Source organism: Myxocyprinus asiaticus, chromosome 6 (genome assembly GCF_019703515.2).
Source record: "Myxocyprinus asiaticus isolate MX2 ecotype Aquarium Trade chromosome 6, UBuf_Myxa_2, whole genome shotgun sequence".
Lineage (NCBI taxonomy): Eukaryota > Metazoa > Chordata > Actinopteri > Cypriniformes > Catostomidae > Myxocyprinus > Myxocyprinus asiaticus.
In genome coordinates, this window is record NC_059349.1 from 8580279 (window position 1) to 8600760 (window position 20482).

The 20482-nt window shown below is 38.1% G+C and overlaps 1 protein-coding gene across 1 annotated transcript in view; it reads right to left on the minus strand.

Annotated features, from left to right (window-relative positions):
- The window catches only part of LOC127442986 (cAMP-dependent protein kinase catalytic subunit beta-like), a 35553-nt gene extending 29850 nt beyond the window's left edge, over positions 1 to 5703 (minus strand). The window contains exon 1 of the mRNA XM_051701460.1: positions 5373 to 5703. Within this exon, the coding sequence (XP_051557420.1) occupies positions 5373 to 5418 (46 nt within the window). The 5' untranslated portion in view covers positions 5419 to 5703. The remainder of the gene's footprint in view (positions 1 to 5372) is intronic.
- Between the last annotated feature and the right edge of the window lie 14779 nt (positions 5704 to 20482).

A 20482-nucleotide genomic window follows, 5' to 3' on the forward strand; every position in this document is an offset into this window, starting at 1 on the left:
CGATGTTACTGCACTGCACAGGGTTTTTCCTGCATTGAAAATGTTTCAAGCAAATTCAATAACATTAATTTCACGTTCAGCATTTCATCAACATAGTTTGCCCGGTAAACCGCGTTGCCTTTCAAAGTATACTCTTTTGACCGCAAGCAAATACAAACGTGTTTGACGCATGTGCACTACAACTGCTTTGTCATCCTCTTTTAGTAGTCAATGGCTGATGCACGCGTGTCGAGAAAATCTGGGCTGGACGTGAACAATCCGCGCAGACTGTGCTGAAAATGAAATCTGCATCACACTACTGTGCCTGGAGTGATCAGCAATGCGGACAACCGAAATTTACTTCGGTCTTAAGTGCTAAATATGGTTCTTATTTGATACGAGCATTTGCGTTGCACCTGGTTTCACGTGAACGTCGCGCAAGAATCACTCCTGCCAATGATCTATATCCCTGTAGCACTCAGGTGTATGTGCATCATCCAGGCTTTCTATGCATGCTCCAGAAACAGGATAGCGCAGAACGGATAACTCGCTCGACTTAGCTTTAATATCGTGGTGCAGACCACAAGACTAACGTATGTAAAGTCTGAATATTATAACTAGTTTAATTACATTTAGTTTGATTTCCCTATTCCAGATCCTTTGATGATCAAAAGAAAAACTTGTATCATGTAAACATGATATGCAACTACATAATTATGTCAGGCAAAAGTTTACCAAAAAGAGAGACATATTTTAAGTATTTGGAAATATTTTAATGTTTAAAATATTATTTTTCATGACATCAAATTGTTAAGGCCTTAACCTTAAACTCAATTTTTCACACTCAAATTTAAAAGCTCACCATTTACACATACTGTGGACTAATTGCAAAAATTGGTCTCATTTTTCAGAGAACCACCCAAATAAAATAAAAGACTCCAATTATTCATCAATAATATTGTATGTGTTTATAATCTTTTGATAAACAGAAGTTTTTGGGGAAAAAATAAATAAATAAAATGTGTAAACATGTAATTCTGTTTCTGTTCACTTTACCTCACTTAAAAAAATCTAATTCCACTAGGTAGCAGAAAGCAATCGAATTTTTTTTCGCTCTATCACATTCCATCACAATATACAGACCTAAAATGTAGATGGCGCTCTAACACATTTTAGCCCTAAAAGATGAGCTCGTCCATAGACATTCAGTCTAATTTTCAGTTCAAGCACCATCCTTGTTGCTTCATTGAATATCTCGGCCTCTGAGTGGACTAAAAGCTCAATCTAGGTCTCATTAGAAAGCTGAGATCCTCTCCTTTGCAATGATATAAAATGTTATCATTTTATCATTAAACTTTCTGATTATTTGTTTGCATGCTTTTCCTTCTGGATGGCATATTTTGTTCTGGACATCTAAGATATAACGTTGGATTATTCAGCCAAGCAAGCTCACAGACAAGTAAAAAATTGCTCATTTTTTAGAGAACTACCTATGGTAAAAGCAGATACAAAAAAGCAGAAGTTTTTAGCTATTTGCGGCTTACAGCAGAAGTTATCGGAGCATAAAAGTGACATTTGTATTTTATGACTTACAGAAATCATATTTCACTTTGATCTTCTTTTGAAAATCTTTTGAACTGTGGTATTAGGGCAACAAATTAACTGTACAGTCACATTCCTGAGAGTGAGAGCTTTCATTTGACATCGTTTATGACTTGTCCATTTATGTGCTATGTGAAAGACTTTTATATTTACATAAATATTTCTACCCCATTACATCTGGGTAACCCTCAACTCAAATGTTTTGTGGCCTTATTTTGTTATTTTAAGTAACATAAATGCAGAAGTGATGGTTATCTCAGAAAAGTTCAGATTGTAAGCTTTCAATTGATACCTCACATACCTGACTTTACGTATACAGAGACTTTAACATTTTAAGAGTAAACTTTTTCGCAATATAGCGTGCCCCTTTGGACCCGCCGGCTAAGGGGGTAAAGTAAATCTTACATCCCTATTTTATAACGATTCCAAGTAGGGCGTAATCGGATATCGACAATGTCTTACAAAGATCCCGATGCCGATTGCGAACAGACAATGATCGACAGTGGCCAGGGTGTGAAACTAGCACCCGCCACCCGCAAAATGCAACGAGGCTGAATCCAGTTCGCAAGCTCCTCGTATTTCATGCGCAGGTAATTTTGCTCTTTATCCGCAACAGGCGGGCAACCTGTATGATGTCTCGGAGTGACACATGACAAGAAATGCTGTTAGTCACAAAGACACGCTCTTGAAGAACCACACTTTATTATATCTTTAAGAACAGGCAAAAGAAAAGCCGTCAATGCTTGTTTATGATTCGCTGTTTGTTCAGAGGCGTGCAGCCAGGGGTTACGTTAACCAAAACTTCTGTCATTTAACGTTTTTTTTTTTTTTTTGAAAGATTGATGGAAAATTTCAAATGCTGTTCATCATTTTGACAGATATAAATTAAGAAAACATTTTCACCTAGTGCATCAGTTTTGACTTCACTGTCTCTCTCACACACACTACCACTGTGTGTGTGTGTGTGCCCTGTTTATTGCCTGGTATTAATATGCGTATTAACAGCCGTCATCACCATGCGTCTCTTTTGACCAATTTTGTTCAGATTTTGAGGAGAGGTCTGAATATATGACTGCATATCATTTACTGCATGTTACCTGCAACCTCTGCATGCAGTGTGTCATGTGGAACACATGCATGTAAAGTGTTTTCACTCATTTTTCTCTGTTTCATTCATCTGAAAACTGCTTGCAAGGATAATGTCATCTATGAGAATGCAGCAAATTATCTCAGATCATATCGGGAGGTGCTGTGAGTTTAATGCGCTTTATTTCCTCACGGTTGTCATGCATTGTGAATGTAACTCTGCAGGTTCAGTAATATATGTCTTTGTATTAAAGAAACAAATACAAAAGTAATTTAATCATAAAGTAATACAAGACACATTCACCTTGAACCTAAAATGTAGTTTTATTTTATTTTCTTTAGGCAGCATTAACTGTATTACCAAAAAGCAATACAAACACAAATGCGATAAACACACACATTTGGCAGCATTATTTTGGAAACACAAGGGAATTTATTAGGCTTATCTATTTTGATTATTATTGTCTTTACATTTATAATTGTCTTTAGTTCTTAATCTGTAGCTATTAGTAATTTTCCACCTGTTGTCATTGACAGATGCTTGCGTGATGGCAAATGGAGCTGTTGGAAACGGTAAATGTTTGGATTTGGAGAGGTGGTTAAATAAGATTTTTTTATCACTTCGTTATTTAATTACTTTTTTGTTTAGTTTAAAGTGCAATTTGAATTTAGAAATGTCTTATGTTTTTCGTGTTTCAACAAATACATTTTTTGCTCAATAGAGCAACGCCCAGCGATATGTTACTAATTCCAAGTTTAATGGCACAGAGGTATAAAGGTAACTCTATCGCCACCTTGAGTACTGAAGTTTGTTCCCGCCACGGTAACGCAAGAACGCACATTAAGCAAGTTCAACAGGACCGTGCATTGGCAATGTGGCGGTCAAGTGCTCGATTCTGCGTTCACATACTTGTGTAGAGTATGCTTTGGCCTTAAGACTCCAGTGGTTTAACACATGTCTTCTGAAGTAACCCAATCGATTTGAATTAGGAGTAATGTAAAAGGAGTTACAGTTTGGTCTGTTTTTACCCAAAACCAACTGGATCACTTCAAAAGACATGGATTAAAACACTTGAGTCGTACGGATTACTTTTATGCAGACTTTATCTCCTTTTTGGAGCTTCAAAGTTCACTTGCATTGTAGGGAAAAACAGACATTATATCTCCTTTTAAAATACCTTCAATTGTGTTCAGCAGAAGAAAGTCTTACGAGTTTGTGACGACATAAGGCCGAATAAATGATGAAAGAATTATCATTTTTGGGTGAACTTTTGTTTTAAAAAAAACAGTAATATCAGGGGGCCTGGGTAGCTCAGCGAGTATTGACGCTGACAACCACCCCTGGAGTCGCGAGTTCGAATCCAGTGTGTGCTGAGTGACTCCAGCCAGGTCTCCATAGCAAACAAATCGGCCCGGTTGCTAGGGAGGGTAGAGTCACATGGGGTAACCTCCTCGTGGTCGCGATTAGCGGTTCTCGCTCTCAGTGGGGCGTGTGGTGAGTTGTGTGTGGATCGCGAAGAGTATCATGAAGCCTCCACATGCTGTGAGTCTCCGCGGTGTCATGCACAGTGAGCCACATGATAAGATGCGCGGATTGACGGTCTCGGAAGCGGAGGCAACTGAGACTTATCCTCCGCCACCCGGATTGAGGCGAGCAACCACGCCACCACGAAGACCTACTAAATAGTGGGAATTGGGCATTCCAAATTGGGGAGAAAAGGGGATAAAAAAAAGATTTTTTTTAAAAAAAGCACTAATATAACCATTAAAACTAAGAGATAGCTAAAAACGTGCAATTTATCACTTTAATTAGTTTTTGACAAACTTAACATAGCTATAAGCATGAGATGCTGCATAAAAGGTTTGAATACTCAGTACACAAGTGGTGATGAAATTGCTAACTCTGCATTTCAGTGTAAAAACAAACTTTAGGATAACAAATCTACTCTTGTAATCTTAAAATGAATTTAAACATTCAGCGAAGCCGTTTGAATAGTTAGTTGTTGGAGCGTTTAAAATAATAAGCCCACCGGCTAAAACAGGAGTTTAATTAACTTGAGTAGCTTGTTTACTAGACACAGACAGATGTCATCAGGCCCAATCTGACCGTGTATGCTCATTATATACATTCATCACCCCTTAACCTATAGTTAAAGACAACAAAATCAACTGTTCGTTTCATTCGCGCTACCTAACGACAAAGTAAATGAAGTGTATGTGAACGATAAGAGATCGCGTCAGCACGTCTGTCTGTCTGGGCCTCCCTTACATTAGCAGATAGCTTATTAGCCTCTTCGGGCTTTATCACATACCTCGAGCAGTAGTTATAAAAACAAAAGGCTTTTGAACGACCCTAGTTTATCTGAATAAACAAAAACACTCAATATCTTCCCTTATTTGACACGGTCTGTCTTAGGCCTATAGTGAAGCTAGTTTGACTCATTCAGGGGTTTCTAGATGACTGTAATGTTATCTACACACAAAACCCCTGTGCTGGTTGTGATTAACACCACAAAAACACTCATTTTCGTGCTATTGTGGTTTGAAAGCGCCAACCTCTCCAGATCTACCTCACATTTGCATAATACAAACTCACTCAACTAACATTAATCCTGTGGTAGTAACATTATAAAGAACAGCACGTACTTTGTCAAGTAATGCATCACTTCATATCACTACACAGTGGCTAGTTCGCCTGCTCTTACCGCTCTCCAGTTCACTGCCTTTCTTGGCGGTCGCTGCGTTGCCCATCCTGCGGGAGACACGGGCGCTTCTCGGCAGTAAGTCCTTGGAGGAAGAAGGTTCCCTGCACTCGACACCTCGGCCCGTGTCTTACGGATCAACACTTTACACAAACGAGGGTCTACAGACAGAGAAGCGTGTTGCAGGACAGTCCCCCGCTGCTCTCCGCCACATTGATCGCGGAGTCGCTTGACTTTCTTGCCGCGTTCTTCACTCCCTGAGCCGGACAATCTTCTTCTACAGGAGACATGAAGATTGCAACCTGGAAGAGCGCTCATGCCTCCATCTGCTGGACTTGAGGAGAGACTTCATTCATTTAGAAATGACAGCAGCTCAAAACGAGAATGAGACAGAATAGATCATATATTATGTAGAAGATACATTTGGAAAATGGAAATAAAGATAAAAGGAAATAAAAGGGCAGTCTTTAAAGTAAACAATAATCGGTGTTGGGTGTAATCTAATTACAAAGTAATTCATTACTGTAATCCAACTACTTGTAATACAAAAAAGTGGCATAAGGTTTTACATTTCGAATTCTTGTAATCAGATTACAGTAACGGACTTATTTCTTTTAAAACATCGTTTACTTGGGCTACACATATTTCTTCGTATTATAGCTACTGTATATGTAGAATACAATAAAAACATGAATTACATTGATTTGTTCATCTGTTTGCATTTCAGTGGCCCCCTAACAAGTCAATGAACAAGGAGAAAATATAAACATTATTTTGAATTCTTTGAAAAACTGACGCTTTTGCGTAGTTTAGAAAGTAACACTTTACAAGTAAAAGTAATTAGTAATGCAGTACATTACAAAAGTAACGTCAGTAATCTGATTACAATTTTAAAGAAGTAATTAGTAAGTTGTATTCAGGGGCGCAACTACACATTTGTTGAGGGGTATGCAACATCAATGCATTGCATATGTTGCAAACCCCATTTTTGCGCCCCTGGTTGTATTGAATTATTTTACACTGCAATGTTTTATGGAAAGGGCAAGAAGAGTGCACAATGAGTTCTTCCAAATGACAACAATGAGGATGAGCGAGGCTTTCGTGTCAGTGAAAATAACTGACAATATTGAAAAAGGCATGCTAATGATTGACTCAATTTTAGGAGTTACAGGTGTATAATTACATAAATTACTTTTTTTTAAAAATATTCATTAATTCAAGTAAAAATGTTATAGTTTTTATTAACCATTTTCCATTGTGTTATTGCTATATGCAATGCCTCCCAAATCTTTAAAAAATAAACTACAAATTGTTTCTAAAATGTCTTTGTATTTTTGTTATTAGAGCTATTTCATGTCAGGAAATCAAATGGGAAAAAATAGTTCCATCATTAGAACATTATGCGTATCATACAGGGATATGGGGATACCGTAGTCACATGGGAAAGTTGTCAGAAGACAGCTGGTCTATATCTAAAACATTTTGAGTCAAAAATAGTTCACCCAAAGATGAAAATTCTCTCATCATTTACTCACTCTCATGCCATCCAAGATGTGTATGACTTTCTTTCTTCTGCTGAACACAAATGAAGATTCTTAGAAGAAGTTTCAGCTCTGTAGGTCCATACAATGCAAGTGGATGGTGACCAAAAATTTGAAGGTTCATAAAGCATGTAAAGGCAGCATTAAAGTAATCCATAAAATTCCATTGGTTAAATCCATGTCTTCAGAAGTGATATAATAGGTGTGGGTGAAAAACAGATCAATATTTAAAGGTGCTGTAAACGATGGATTCATAATGCATTTTATGTTGTTCATAACAGTTGTCAGTTGAGGGTGCTATTTTGCTGCTGTTGTTTTTAACAACTGTTTCTGTTCTCAATAAAGCTCACTTTGGAGTACAGGGTTTTGGAAACAGGGGGCGTGGCTAATCCAGTGGCTCAGTCTCATGGAAGTAGAACACGCAAAATGATTGACAGGTGAAAAGCGTCATTGTCTGCAGACATATTTTTGTTTGCTGTTTACAGAGTCTAGAGCTGACACAGAAACCGGTGAGATATTTCATGAGACTTATTTCATTAATATCTTTCAGGGAGTAGGAACATTTAGTGCATACCTTTCTGTGAAAAACATCGCTTACAGCACCTTTAAGTCCTTTTTTATTATAAATTCTCCTCTCTGCCAAGTAAGTGGCGATATGCTCGAAGAATGCAAATTGCCAAAAACAAAAGTAGAAGAAAGTGAAAGTGGAGAATTATAGTAAAAAAGGACTTAAATATTGATTTGTTTCTCACCCAATGATGAGAACGATGGAAATATTGTTTTGGCCAAAACTTTAAGGTAGGCCTATGTGTCTGTACAGAAAAATACAGAAAGAAACTAAACTAAAAGTGACCCTGAAAAACTTGGAAATCGTGAAAAAAACGTTAACCATGCCTGCATTTATGCTTGTCATAAAAGGACTTTGCTTAGACTTAAAGCAGAGGATTGTTGTAAAACCGAAGTAGGTCTTGTCCTCGGGCTGTAATTCAGTCACATATTGCTTAAGGTACAGTATACTCACCTCATAAGGGTACACTCTAGTCACTCTAAGGTCCTGTTAACATCTGAAATAAAGAAGCTTTAATGCAGGCAGTAAAACTTGAGGATCTGCTGTCGACCTGTATGCCTTATTGAAACTCACTGTTCAAAATCATATTTTAAATGTGTATCTTAATCTTGTTTTTCTTGTTTTTTTGGTTGTCGGACTCGGGAGCAGGTTTGTTTGACATGAACAAGATTAGATAAACAGTGATTAGATAAATTAGATAGCAGCTTTATAAATGGATGTAATAAAGAAAGTCTGTCACAGCCATATAGCTGTTCACTTCTTACGAGAGTACCCGGTCGAAGTAGCAGCGGTAATAATTTAATAATAAAAGTGATTATAATTTAATAATTTACAATATAACAATAATTTATCTGACAGTAGTAAGCAAGGCTTTCAGAATTATATGTGCATTGCAAAATAGGTCATTTAACACAGCCTGACATTTTACTAATTGAGAAGAACTGCTTTCGTCTTTATGAAATAATTTGCTTCATAAATTTAAAGGCTAATAAAATGAGTTCTTGTTGGCTGGTGTGAATAATTGTGCTCATTCTTTCAAGGACCCTCAATAAATACAAGGGGTTTCTAGAAGTTTGCTGGACTAAAGTACCGTGTTGGGGGGGGGGGTTGGTCATTGCCACCCTATAGTTTCCTTGTTTCCTTGAGCAAAACAACAAAGGGGGACCCTACCTGTCAGACGTGGTCGTTTACAGTGTATAAACCTCACTCTCCTGGCTTTAAGAGACGCACTAGCGACGAGTCTAGAGGCCATTCTTGCTAGCGTGCCCAACTCCTGGAGTTGTATTCTTATTTTGCTGTGTGCATTAATGCAATGAAAAGATGACTGAGAGATAGGCTATACCTTAAAAGCCGGTTTCTCAACATGATTTTTCTATAAAACAATGTTCTTAAAGCAAGTGTTGCTTCAATTCAGCAAATACTTATTTTGAAATATCTGTTATTGTTAATGCTATTGTTACTTTTACTTTATCAAAATCAGCAAAGATTTCACAGCAAAAAGACATGTGCATCACAATATGAAGGCGGACATTTTGGAACTTATGGCTGCATCCGAAACCAAAGGTAGCTGTCTTGTAGCCATGCTTCCCAATCAGTCAGTGACACAACAGACAGTATTTGCGTACAAAGGAACCTCCCGAAACTGGTTTTAGACAGGCTACTGAGGCAGCATAACATCACATCGTTGCTAGCATACCAGCAACTGATTATCACCATCTGGTGTAATTTAGAACAAAATCAAGAGAGTTTTGGCAATAACCAAGTTTATATTTAATAACTACAATACTACTTTCTCACTAGAAATGGAATCAAAAGTTGGAAAACTGAATAAAAACTTAGATTTATCCACAAATTGGCAACCAACTGCCTCTTCGGCCACCATCAACCGGCTCAACTGCCATGGATCCGCGCGCAGGAGAGTGGGGTTTCATAGGCAGCAAACGATACATCTATGCTGCCTTCAAAAACCGATCAGATGAAGGTATCTCAGTTTGGGTTGCAAAGGGGTGGAAAATGTCCGGTAAATTTCTGGAAACTTTCCAGAAACTTTCCATGGGAAGTTAAGCTGAGGAATTTTGGAAATATTCCAAGTTGGAAACTTAACGGGAATTTACGGGAATTAAAGGGAATTAATTAACTGGAAATTTGGGGTAAATTATACAAACTGTATCATATACAAACATAAATATATTTTGTTTGGTCATAAGCAGACATGCATGCAAACAAATACAAATAAAAAAAAATGACATTTTTGACTTTGATTTATTTGTGAGTAGAATTTTAATCGATTCTTTCATTGAACAACAAAAAAGCATGAATGTTGAATAAAATAAACATATTCCCTATGACCCCCCCCCACCAAAAAAAAGTCTCATTCAAAATGTAAAATGAAAGCATTCCCCAACCCCCCCCCCCCCAGAAAAATTCCCATTAAAAATGTAAAATTAAAGCATTTTCTCTCAAGCTTCTCAAGCCTCTGGTTTCTGCATTTTTCCTCTCAATCCTTTCAGGTCTCAATGGCTTCTTCCTGGACCTCATCAACATCCTCCATGTCCGCTTCCTCGACATCTGACTCGTCTTCATCTTCGGTGTCACTGTCCAGCCTTGCTGAGGATGGCTCTGTGTCAGGCACAAAGAGCCTTAGGTTTGCCCGGATGGCCACCAGTTTTTCAACCCTTGCATTTGTGAGCCTGTTGCGAACCTTTGTGTGCGTGTTCCCAAACAGTGAACAGTTGCGCTCAGAGGCAGCTGATGTTGGTGGGATTTGGAGGATGATGGAGGCTACAGGTGCAATATCCACAAAGTCCCTTCCACGAGGTAGATGCAGATATGTGCTGGCATGATTGCCATATTCCATCCCCTTCTCAAAGGCCTTGCTTGGTACAGTACTTTGCCAGACTGCCGAGAACTTTGCCTTCATCAAGACCCAGGTGGTGAGACATGGCAGTAATAACAGTGTAAGTCTTGATCTCTTCACCAGAGAGTATGCTTTTCTCATACTTTGGGTCCAGCATGCATGTATGCTGCTGCGTGTACTGGCTTCATGCAGAACTCTTGGCACTTCTCCATCAATTTGACCACTGCGGTTTCCTCTGCTTGGAGCAGCAGGGGAAGTGGGCAGGACAGTTTGGATTTCTTCTTTGAGCTCAGTAAACAGACATTGAACATCTGACAAGATGGCATCATCACCTTCTATCTTGGCAATAGCTGCTGCTATTGGTTTGAGGATTGTCAGGCTACTAGTCACTCTTCCCAGAACACATCATCCAGCAGGATTCTCTTGATGGCACTTTCAATGGCTGCAGTCTGGTATATGGCCATCTCTTGCAAAGACTCCTTCCCCTCCAATAGACTGTTGTACATGATGACAACCCCACCTCATCGAGTGATGCTGGGGAGCTTCAGTGTGGTGCTCTTGTTTTTTTATTTTTCCTTTGAGAAGTAGATTGCTGTAGCTACCTGTTTGCCCTTCACATATTTCACTACTTGTTTCGCTCTCTTGTACAGTGTGTCCATTGTCTTCAGTGCCATGATGTCCTTAAGGAGAAGATTAAGAATATGGGCAGCGCAATCAGTCATTGTTATGTGAGGGTAGGTCTCCTCCACATGTGCCCAAGCAACCCTCATGTTTGCAGCACTGTCAGTTACAAGTACGAAAACCTTCTCCGATCCAAGGTCATTGATGACTGCTTTCAGCTCATCAGCAATGTAGGGGCCTGTGTGTCTGTTGTCCTATGTGTCTGTGCTCTTATAGAATACTGGTCGAGGGGTGGTGACAATGTAGTTGATAATTCCTTGTCCCCGGACATTCGACCACCCATCAGAGATGACTGAAATGCAGTCTGCTTTGTCAATGGTTTGCTTGACATTTGCTTGTACACCGTTGAACTCTCCATCCAGCAAATTAGTAGATAAAGCGTGTCTGGTGGGAGGTGTGTATGCGGGGTGAAGAACATTCAGAAATCTCTTCCAATAGACATTGGCTGTGAGCATCAGAGGTGAGCCAGTTGCATACACTGCTCGAGCAAAACATTCATCAGCATTTCTCTGGCTACGTTCATCCATTGACTAAAAAATCCTCTGATTCCAGAGTGACCAGGAGCTAACGAGAGGGTGTCTGAATCTGAATAATTTTCACTTCTAATGGAACCAGAGGAACTCTTGCCTGGGGTTGCTTGTTTTGAGCCCTGGGGAAACTTTGGGCACTTGGCTATATGCTGCTGCATCTTTGTGGGATTCTTAACATAGGTCTTTGCCCAGTATTTGCAAATGTACACAGCCTTTCCTTCTGCATTGGCTGAGATGAAATGTATCCACACATCATATGGCGCACGTGGCATTGTTCTGTAGAATAAGATTAGAACAAAGCTTGTAAAAAACAATAATGCAATGCCATGCACAGATATATAAATAGTTTGCTAAACAATTGGAATATTCTGGAATGGTAAAAATATTTTACAATTGATGCTGGACAAATGAATAAAAATAGGCTAGATGAATAGATGAACACTCCTCAATCAGCATGCTAAATCAAACTATAACCTACGTTCTTGTATGATAACCGAAAACTGGCTAGCAGAAGGCAGAAGAAACAGCATCACAGTTGAGCTAGCTAGCACCATGATAGCTAGCCTCTTAAATTGTCAATGAAATGGTGTTAGCTAGCTTACATTTAGCATATCTGATTTACTGGCTAGCTAGCTACTGTATAAACAAATTTTGATTTAGTATTTACTAGTTAAACTTTAATACCATAGATCAAATATATTTACCCTAGAAATATCATCAAAACTTACTTGAATGTATGTAGTCCTTGGGCTCAAATGCAGTAGTGTGGCTTCAATAGTCCTGCTGTAGTAAGTAGCCAGTAGTAGGTAGTGTGCTGTGTGCATGTGACTGAGGAATGTGCAGTGTAGAAATTAAACTGAATTTGCATTAAATCTGGTTGTTTTAACCAAGATTATGCTGCAAGATGTTTTTTTTTTTTCCAACTACATTTAAGTTCCCCGTTATAGGCTAACCTGCAATTTTGCAAATTTCCAGTTTATTACCATTAATTCCCATATATTCCCGTTAATTCCCATGGAAAGTTTCCAACTTTGAAAATTCCTGGAAATTTGCAACCCTGATCTCAGTAGACAGGTGTGACATGAACATTGGATTCGGACATGCTTGTTGCCCTCCTGCCTCCATATACAGCCTCCGGAAGCAGCATTTTCCTGGTTTCAGACGCAGCCTATATTAAATTGGCTGCATCCAAAAACTGGGAAATGGTGACTTCGGAAGTTGTTTAAGGAGGCGGGATGAAAATAAGGTGCCTTTCAAACTGTTCAGAGACCAGTTTCCTTAAGAGTTCCATTCATTCAAAAACACTGTCGGTTAATCCATTAACTGATTAGGCAGCAAGGCAGCAAGTCAGCTGCCTATGTTTTCGGATGCAGTCTTCTACTTCCAGAAGAGCACAGAAACTTTCACCAGTAGGCAGGTAGACATCTAGTACATTGCATACAAGAGTTTTTTCAGCAAAGTATTCATCATGTTGATAATGTAAAAACTTTAGAAAATCATGTATCAAACATGATACTCGCAGCATCCACTGTGCACATATCTAATCAGTTTTTTAACACAAATGATACAGAAACTTATACTTAGGCCCTTTGCTGTGCCAAATAACATATCTGCGTTTGGCTGATACTTTATTTCAAAGTGACTTATAGTGCCTTCAATGTACTGTCTACTTTTTATGAGTACATGTGTTCCCATGAATCAAACCCCTGACATTTCTGGGTCGAAAAACTAAATTTAAGCTCTATTACTGGTTTGTTTATTTGTGTCTATGAACAACAAAGCCAATACAAAAAAGAGTAAGTTGTGAAAGAACTGGATAAATGGGAGATTATTGTTCCATAGTCTTCCCACACTAACTTTCCCATGCACTCCTTGTGGTGTGTACCATTTTGATTAAAAAATATTACTATTTCACTGCTTTGTGAATTTATAATATATTTTAGACATGCCCAACAGATCATTAGAATCAGCTTTAAGGAACAGCTAACTAAAAAATAAAAAAATAAAATAAAAATCTGTCGTTATTTACTCACCCTCGTGTCGTTTCAAACCTGTATGCTGTTATTTTTGTCTGTGGAATAAAAAGGAGAACGCATTGAAGCTTCTCTACAAACAACAACAGTGCATAGTGATCAGGTCTGTCAAACTTAAAAAAGGACCATAGAAGAAGTCTTTACAACTAGTGCACTACTTTGGCACAATAGCTTTGTGTGAGAAACTCACAAAGACAGTTGAACGAGTACATTTTTCTTAATTGCAATTAACGCATTTACCGTTAATACAGCATAAACACTGGTGTGAAGGGCGGAACCATTGTAATGTGACCATCCATAGTCATTACACTGACGCACACTTCACACACACACACACACACGCACACACACACAACAGGGCTTCCATGATAAAATGATGGAGAAAGGACCTCTTAAAGCTATTTTATGCATATAACAAGCCCAGATGGGACTTGTGATGGTCTAAATAAGGCACATTTTAATTACCACAGAAGCACACCAAGTCTTAACTATTACCAAAATGCAGAATGACACATGTAGACAATGTTTTCATGTGGAGTTCAAAGTGGCATTTAACGCTGATGTTGACACCCAACTTGAATCATGAACGCGGCTTCATTATTGCTGTAGCAAAGTGGATAGACACAGTCCGCCGGCAGATTAATATTGTGAAGGATGAGTGTTTAAGAGATTTATTGCCCATTGCGATGAAAATGCAATGTATGGGGAGATTAAATCTTTCAAATAGTCAAACTCCCTCGAAGACTTTGGGAAACGTTTAATGTTACTTTAATTGGTGCTATTTTAGTGCATTTCTTGTGGAAAGCTTTGTTTGGAAAATGTTAGTAAAGCATTATATTGTTACATATTGTTTTGTTTTCTTTCCTAAGATGGAAATAAATGCATTTTGACAGGAAAAGAAGTATATATAGTGTCAAATTTCAGCACTTTCAAAATCTGCGCTCAATCACTTTTAACTACAAACAATTAAGCAATTAATTGCGATTAAAATTTTTAACAACTGACAGCACTATTATTAACTGGTGATCGTGCTCTTCACCGTAGCTCAGAAATCTCATTTGCTTTTGCATTCAGAAAAAAAAAAAAAAAAAATGGCATGTTTAATCGTCAATTTTGTGTTATTGGTGGTAAACGGCACTGGTTCTCACTTGTCGTAAACTGAATGTGCAGTTTGAATTTGCGAAATGGAGAGGGGAACATTTTCAGTGGATAATTAACCAAATTTCCAACCAAATTTATGTTTCCTACACAAAGTTATTGTTTGGCCTAAGAAGACTTGGAAAAAAGTGCACCAGGCTGATCTTACAGTGAAATCTGAAACAGTAGGTTGACTTTTATTTAGCTAAAATTGGTCTGTGCTTACAGAAATTGGAAACACCGCCTGCAGTGGCCAAAGCATTAAGTGTTGTTGGGTGTATGGGCAAATGTGAGCTCCATTTTCCAGGAGAAATGTTCACAGAGGGGTGCCAAACACGAGTTGTAAAGTGAGTTGTTTTCAGCTCTACAGGCTGTAATACAGTGAAGAGAAATGCATATTTTATAAAATGTACCCCCAATCCAAAGCCCAAACCTAAACCTAACCACCAGCGGAGAACAAATGTAATGTTGGGGAGGAAATGCAAACTCCAAATTGCGCTAGTCACTGATTATGCTAATGCAATTTCTTCCAGGTTTCAATGCGGGACACAAACTTTAGTCTCCAGTGCAAAAATGTCTGATGGAATATGGCACTTAAGTCAGTAAATCGGCATAATTTGTCGGAAACAACATGCCGACTTGTTGAGTGCACAAGGACTACTTCTATAGTCCTTTTTGCATACATGATTACTGTTGTTGAATGGGAAAGAGCTGCGTAAAGATTCTTCAAAACCTTTCCCTTTGTGCCCCAAAGAAAAAATAGCAGCACATGACTCTGGAAGGACATAGTAAGTAATGAAAATAATGACAGAAAGTTTGCATTCACCTGTAGAGGGCAGCAGTGTACATGAATTTGTTTGTCATATGGATTTTGCAACATAGTTTAATCCAGCTCTGGCTAATGTTATAGACCCTCTTCGTGCTTCTATTGAGAAACAGGGAGTGCTTGTTTTGCAATATGAGGATGATATTTTGATTGCTGGCCCAACAAAGCATGAATGTTTAGACACCGTTTAGATGTTTTGAGAGCTGTCCTAAATGTGGGAGACATACCGATGTTGACAAACCCTTTCATCTGTGGACATGTGGGGCTAATAAATCAGACTCAACTGGGGTAGAAAGTTCCAGAGAGGTTGTCATATGAAACTGTAGTCTATTACTCCACCTTATCCCCCCTGTTATGACAGGGTAACATCTATGCTTGTTGATCTGTGTCTGTGTTGAATAGGGTGATTCTTCATTCAAAGATTTTCAAACTGTTCACTAACAAACGCCTTGGCTCGATCTCAAATCAGAGGTGTGCCAATGGGAAAACACCCTTCGGAGTTTGACTGTTGAGAGTGTAAGTTAAACAGACACTGATGTCAACCCTCCATCACTGTTGCCCGAGGAAGGGACTATGATGCTTGTATGCATTTAATTAAATGTGATGTCAGTGTGTATATAAACTGTAAATATGCTTATGGGGTTGTTGTTATGGATTTGTTTGTAAATGGGGATTTTTCACCACTGTTGAGATTACTAATTTCACATCAAAAACAGATGAGTGGGTTGATGTGATCCTTTCTTCTGTCACAGTCACCAGACAACTTTTGATTCACATTGGAATGGTTTAGTTGACCTTGCTGCACATGAGGGCACCTTTGATTCTGTTGCTTCTCTCTCCAGTGCAGGTCCTGTAAAAACTATGCAAAGATAATAAATAAATAAATAAATACAATAAAAAACAAGTGGCATAGCCAAATATCTAGTGTACTTATTGTATGTGAAACCTTTATTCATCATCAGAGCTTAAGATTGCCCATGGACATTTTCCCAGGCCCCACAAGCTTGAACGCAATTGCAGATTGACTCTCTACACTGCATAAAAGGCTGTTAATAAATAAGGGTAACACTTTACAATAAGGTTCCATTTGTTAACATTAGTTAATGAACCATACTTTTACAGCATTTATTAATCTTGGTTAATGTTAATTTCAACATATAGTAATACATATTTAAAACAAAAGTTGTTTGTTAACATTTGTCACTATGAACTATCATGAACTATCAATAAATGATTTTATTTTTATTAACACTAACATTTACAAAGATTAATAAATGCTGTAGAAAAATATATTGTTCATTGTTTGTTCATGAAACCTAATGAATTAATTTATGTTAATGAATGGAACCTTATTAAGTGTTTCCGAAATAATAATAATAAAAAAGTTGTTTGTTTTTTTAAATGATACAATTAGTGAGGTTTATGCTTAGAACAAGTGAACAAAATCTGCCTATTAAACAAGACAATAATACTTAAGATTTTATTAAACTAATACTTAGATTTACACATTTAAAAACAACAAACATCTTGAAATTAGATGCGAAATCTAATTTTGAGCAGTTTTTCTATAAAATGTACAACTTTTTTATAGTTTCCTGAAATAAGTATTATTGATTAGATTTTATTATTATTAATACAACATAAAACACTTACAGTAAGTGACTTACAGTGCATTGAAGATATACATTTTATCAGTACACTGCAAAAAAATATTTTCAAGACAAGTATTTATGTCTTGTTTTCCAGTAAAAATACCAAAACATTCTTAAAACGTGATTTATTTACTTGACAAGCAAACTGACATAAGATTTTAAGTCTTGTTTTGAGAGAAATCTAATAAAATTTAGTGAGATTTATGCTTAAAACAAGAAAAAACTGTTTTATTTTAAGAAAAATAAACTTAATTCAAAATTTTCTTGTTTTAAGTCTAAAGTTAACAAAATTTTGTCAAATTTAAAACTTTACAGGATCATTCAACGAGAGATGGTAACGGAACTGCAGCGTCCACTCACCATGATAACTATGGCTATGACAAAGATGGCGATTCAGATAATAATCAACAACTAGTGAGTAGCAGTCACCCTAACCAATGTGTAACACTTGAAGATGACCCCGCACTCTGGCCAAAACAGCTGTCAGACAAAGTGCACTGTTCAACAGTGTAGAGAGGACCAGTTCAGATCAAGGACAGAATTTTTCCAAAAAATCAAGAGGGGCGCAAATTTACAAGCAGCAACTATTACATGCAAATGAAGAATGGAGAAAAGATAAGCAGGTCCTTGCTCATGTACAGTGAAAAAAATGGACTGTTATGTGCTTTTGTTGCTTCCTGTTTGGAAACTGAGAAAAGAGCACTCAGCTAAGTGGGGATGGGTTCAATAACTGGAAATATCTTTCATCCCACTTGAGACAGCATGAGAAGTCTGCTGAACAGATCACAAACATGGATACCTGGTGCAATCTATCACAGAAACTACAAACAAACACGGCTATAGATCAGGTGAACCAAGATCTACTTGCTCTTGAAGTAAACCGCTGGAAAGAGATTTTAAGAAGACTTATTGCAATTGTGAACCATCTGGCAGAGCGTAATCTTACATTTCATGGCCACTCAGACAGGTTGTTTGAGTCTGGCAATGGAAATTTCCTTGGGCAAGTAGAACTAATTGCTCAGTTTGACCCAGTCATGCAAGAGCATTTGAGGAAAATTCAGGCAAAAGAGCTAAGTGACACTTATATAAGCAAGCATATTACTAACTAACTATAACTAATTTCCCTTGTGGCAAAATGTACAACTGATACAATTACAGAGAGAGTAAAGAAAGCCAAATATTATGCAGTAATCATGGACTGCACTCCAGACATCAGTCACAATGAGCAGCTATCAGTGGTGCTACGAATTGTTAATTGTGAGACCTCAGAAGGTGTCTCCATTCATGACCACTTTGTTGGTTTTCTTCAGGCACTTGACACAACAGGAAAAGACTTGTGTGAGTCATTTTTAGGGCATCTAGAAACACTAAGTTTGGATCTTTCTAACTGTCGAGGCCAGTCTTATGATAATGGGAGTAACATGCAGGGTAAAAAGCAGGGGGTCCAAAAGAGAGTGCTGGAATTAAATAGCAAAGTGTTATGTGTTCCTTGTGGAAGTCATACACTGAACCTTGTTGTTGGTGACACAGCCAAGTCACCTGTGACATCTATCAGCTTCTTTGGTCTGTTTAAACTCTGTTCAGCTCCTCAGTTCACCGCTGGACCATTCTCACAGAACATGTCAAGAACTTTACCCTGAAGGCATTGTCAACAACCAGGTGGGAGTGTAGGGTTGAAGCTGTTAAAACTGTTCGCAACCAGCTGCCTGAAATCGTGAAGACATTGACTGCACTAAAGGACTATGCCACAGAGAAACGTGATGCAGATGTTGTCTCAACAGCTGGAAGCATTTGCCAGGAGATGCAGAGATGGCCTTTTGTGGTAAATACCATTGTGTGGTACAATGTGTTGTTCTAGACAAATAAAATGAGTAAGATCCTGCAGAGCCCCAAAGTTTCTGTCGAGACAATGAGAGAAGAAATCAGGGCAGTGACAGAATTCCTTCAGGAATTTCAAATTTGCAAAACAGATGCCAGGGAGATAGCAGAGAGGCTTGAGGTGGAGATGAGCTGGTCAGAGGTGCATCAGAGAAGAACAACTAGACGGTTTGAGTATGAAGGAACAGAGCACACTCAGTCAACTGTAGAAGAGCTCTTCAAAAGAGAGTTTTTCCTGCCTCTTATAGATACGGCCCTTGCCACATGAGGACAGATTTTCACACATGGAAACCTTCAATGAGCTGTATGCATTTCTCTTCTCCATTGACATAATGAGAAGCACTGATAAGGGAGGGAAGCTGGATGAATGCTTCCACAGATTGGAGCAGAAAATGGATTATATTGATGCAGAGGACCTGAAGCTTGAAGTAAAGGGTACAGTTAGATCCTTCCCCACACATATCTCATCACCATCTGAGATGCTTGATTATATATATAAGGAGTATAACCTTGACATATATCCAAATTTGAGTATAGTTCTCAGACTACTTCTCACTCTCCCTGTGACAGTAGCTTCAGGTGAGAGAAGTTTCTCATCACTGAAACTCATTAAATCATACCTCAGTCAACTATGTGACAGGACAGGTTGTCTGCACTTGCTGTTCTCTCCATCGAGCATGAAGTCAGGAAGTCACTGGATATGGAATTAGTGATAGCAAGATTTGCTGAGGCAAAGGGTCACAAGGTCGAATTTGAGTATGGCCATCTAAACTGTGCCTCCCAGCCGTACACAATATTGCCCCATGGCATATGATGTACCACAACTTCTGAGAATCCATGAAAGAGATCCATCATTGTTCTGATTACTCTTGATGCAACAATACAGCAACAGACCAAGATTCCCTTCATATGTTCTAAAGCTGAGTTGATTAGGGAAAGCAAGAGAAACTCAACCAATATAAATAATAATAATAATAAAAAAAATACATTCAAGGGGGGAAAGGAAGAGAAAGACAGAGACAGAGACAAAGAGAAAAGGTAAACTTTTTTAACAGAATATCATGTTTATTATTTTTGTGTCTCCATACTTGACCTCTTATTGTCTTGTGTGTTATTTTCTCACTTTAGTAACACAAGATAGAAGACAGAAGACCATAAACAACTTCTCCAATTTGGGTGGCAGCAAGTAGGTCCAGTAAGGAGATTCTATCAGAGAATCTGCTGGAAAACCAAGGTAAATGATGACAACCAATGACAGATCTTCCATGTAAATGGACAATAAAGCTTATTGCACAGAGATAATATTTGTTTTATGAAAATACGATTTTACAGTGGGTGCATTTGTTAAACTGAATGTTTTGTTGTGTGTTTTTTTTTTTAACATATGCATTTCCAGATGTATAGACATCA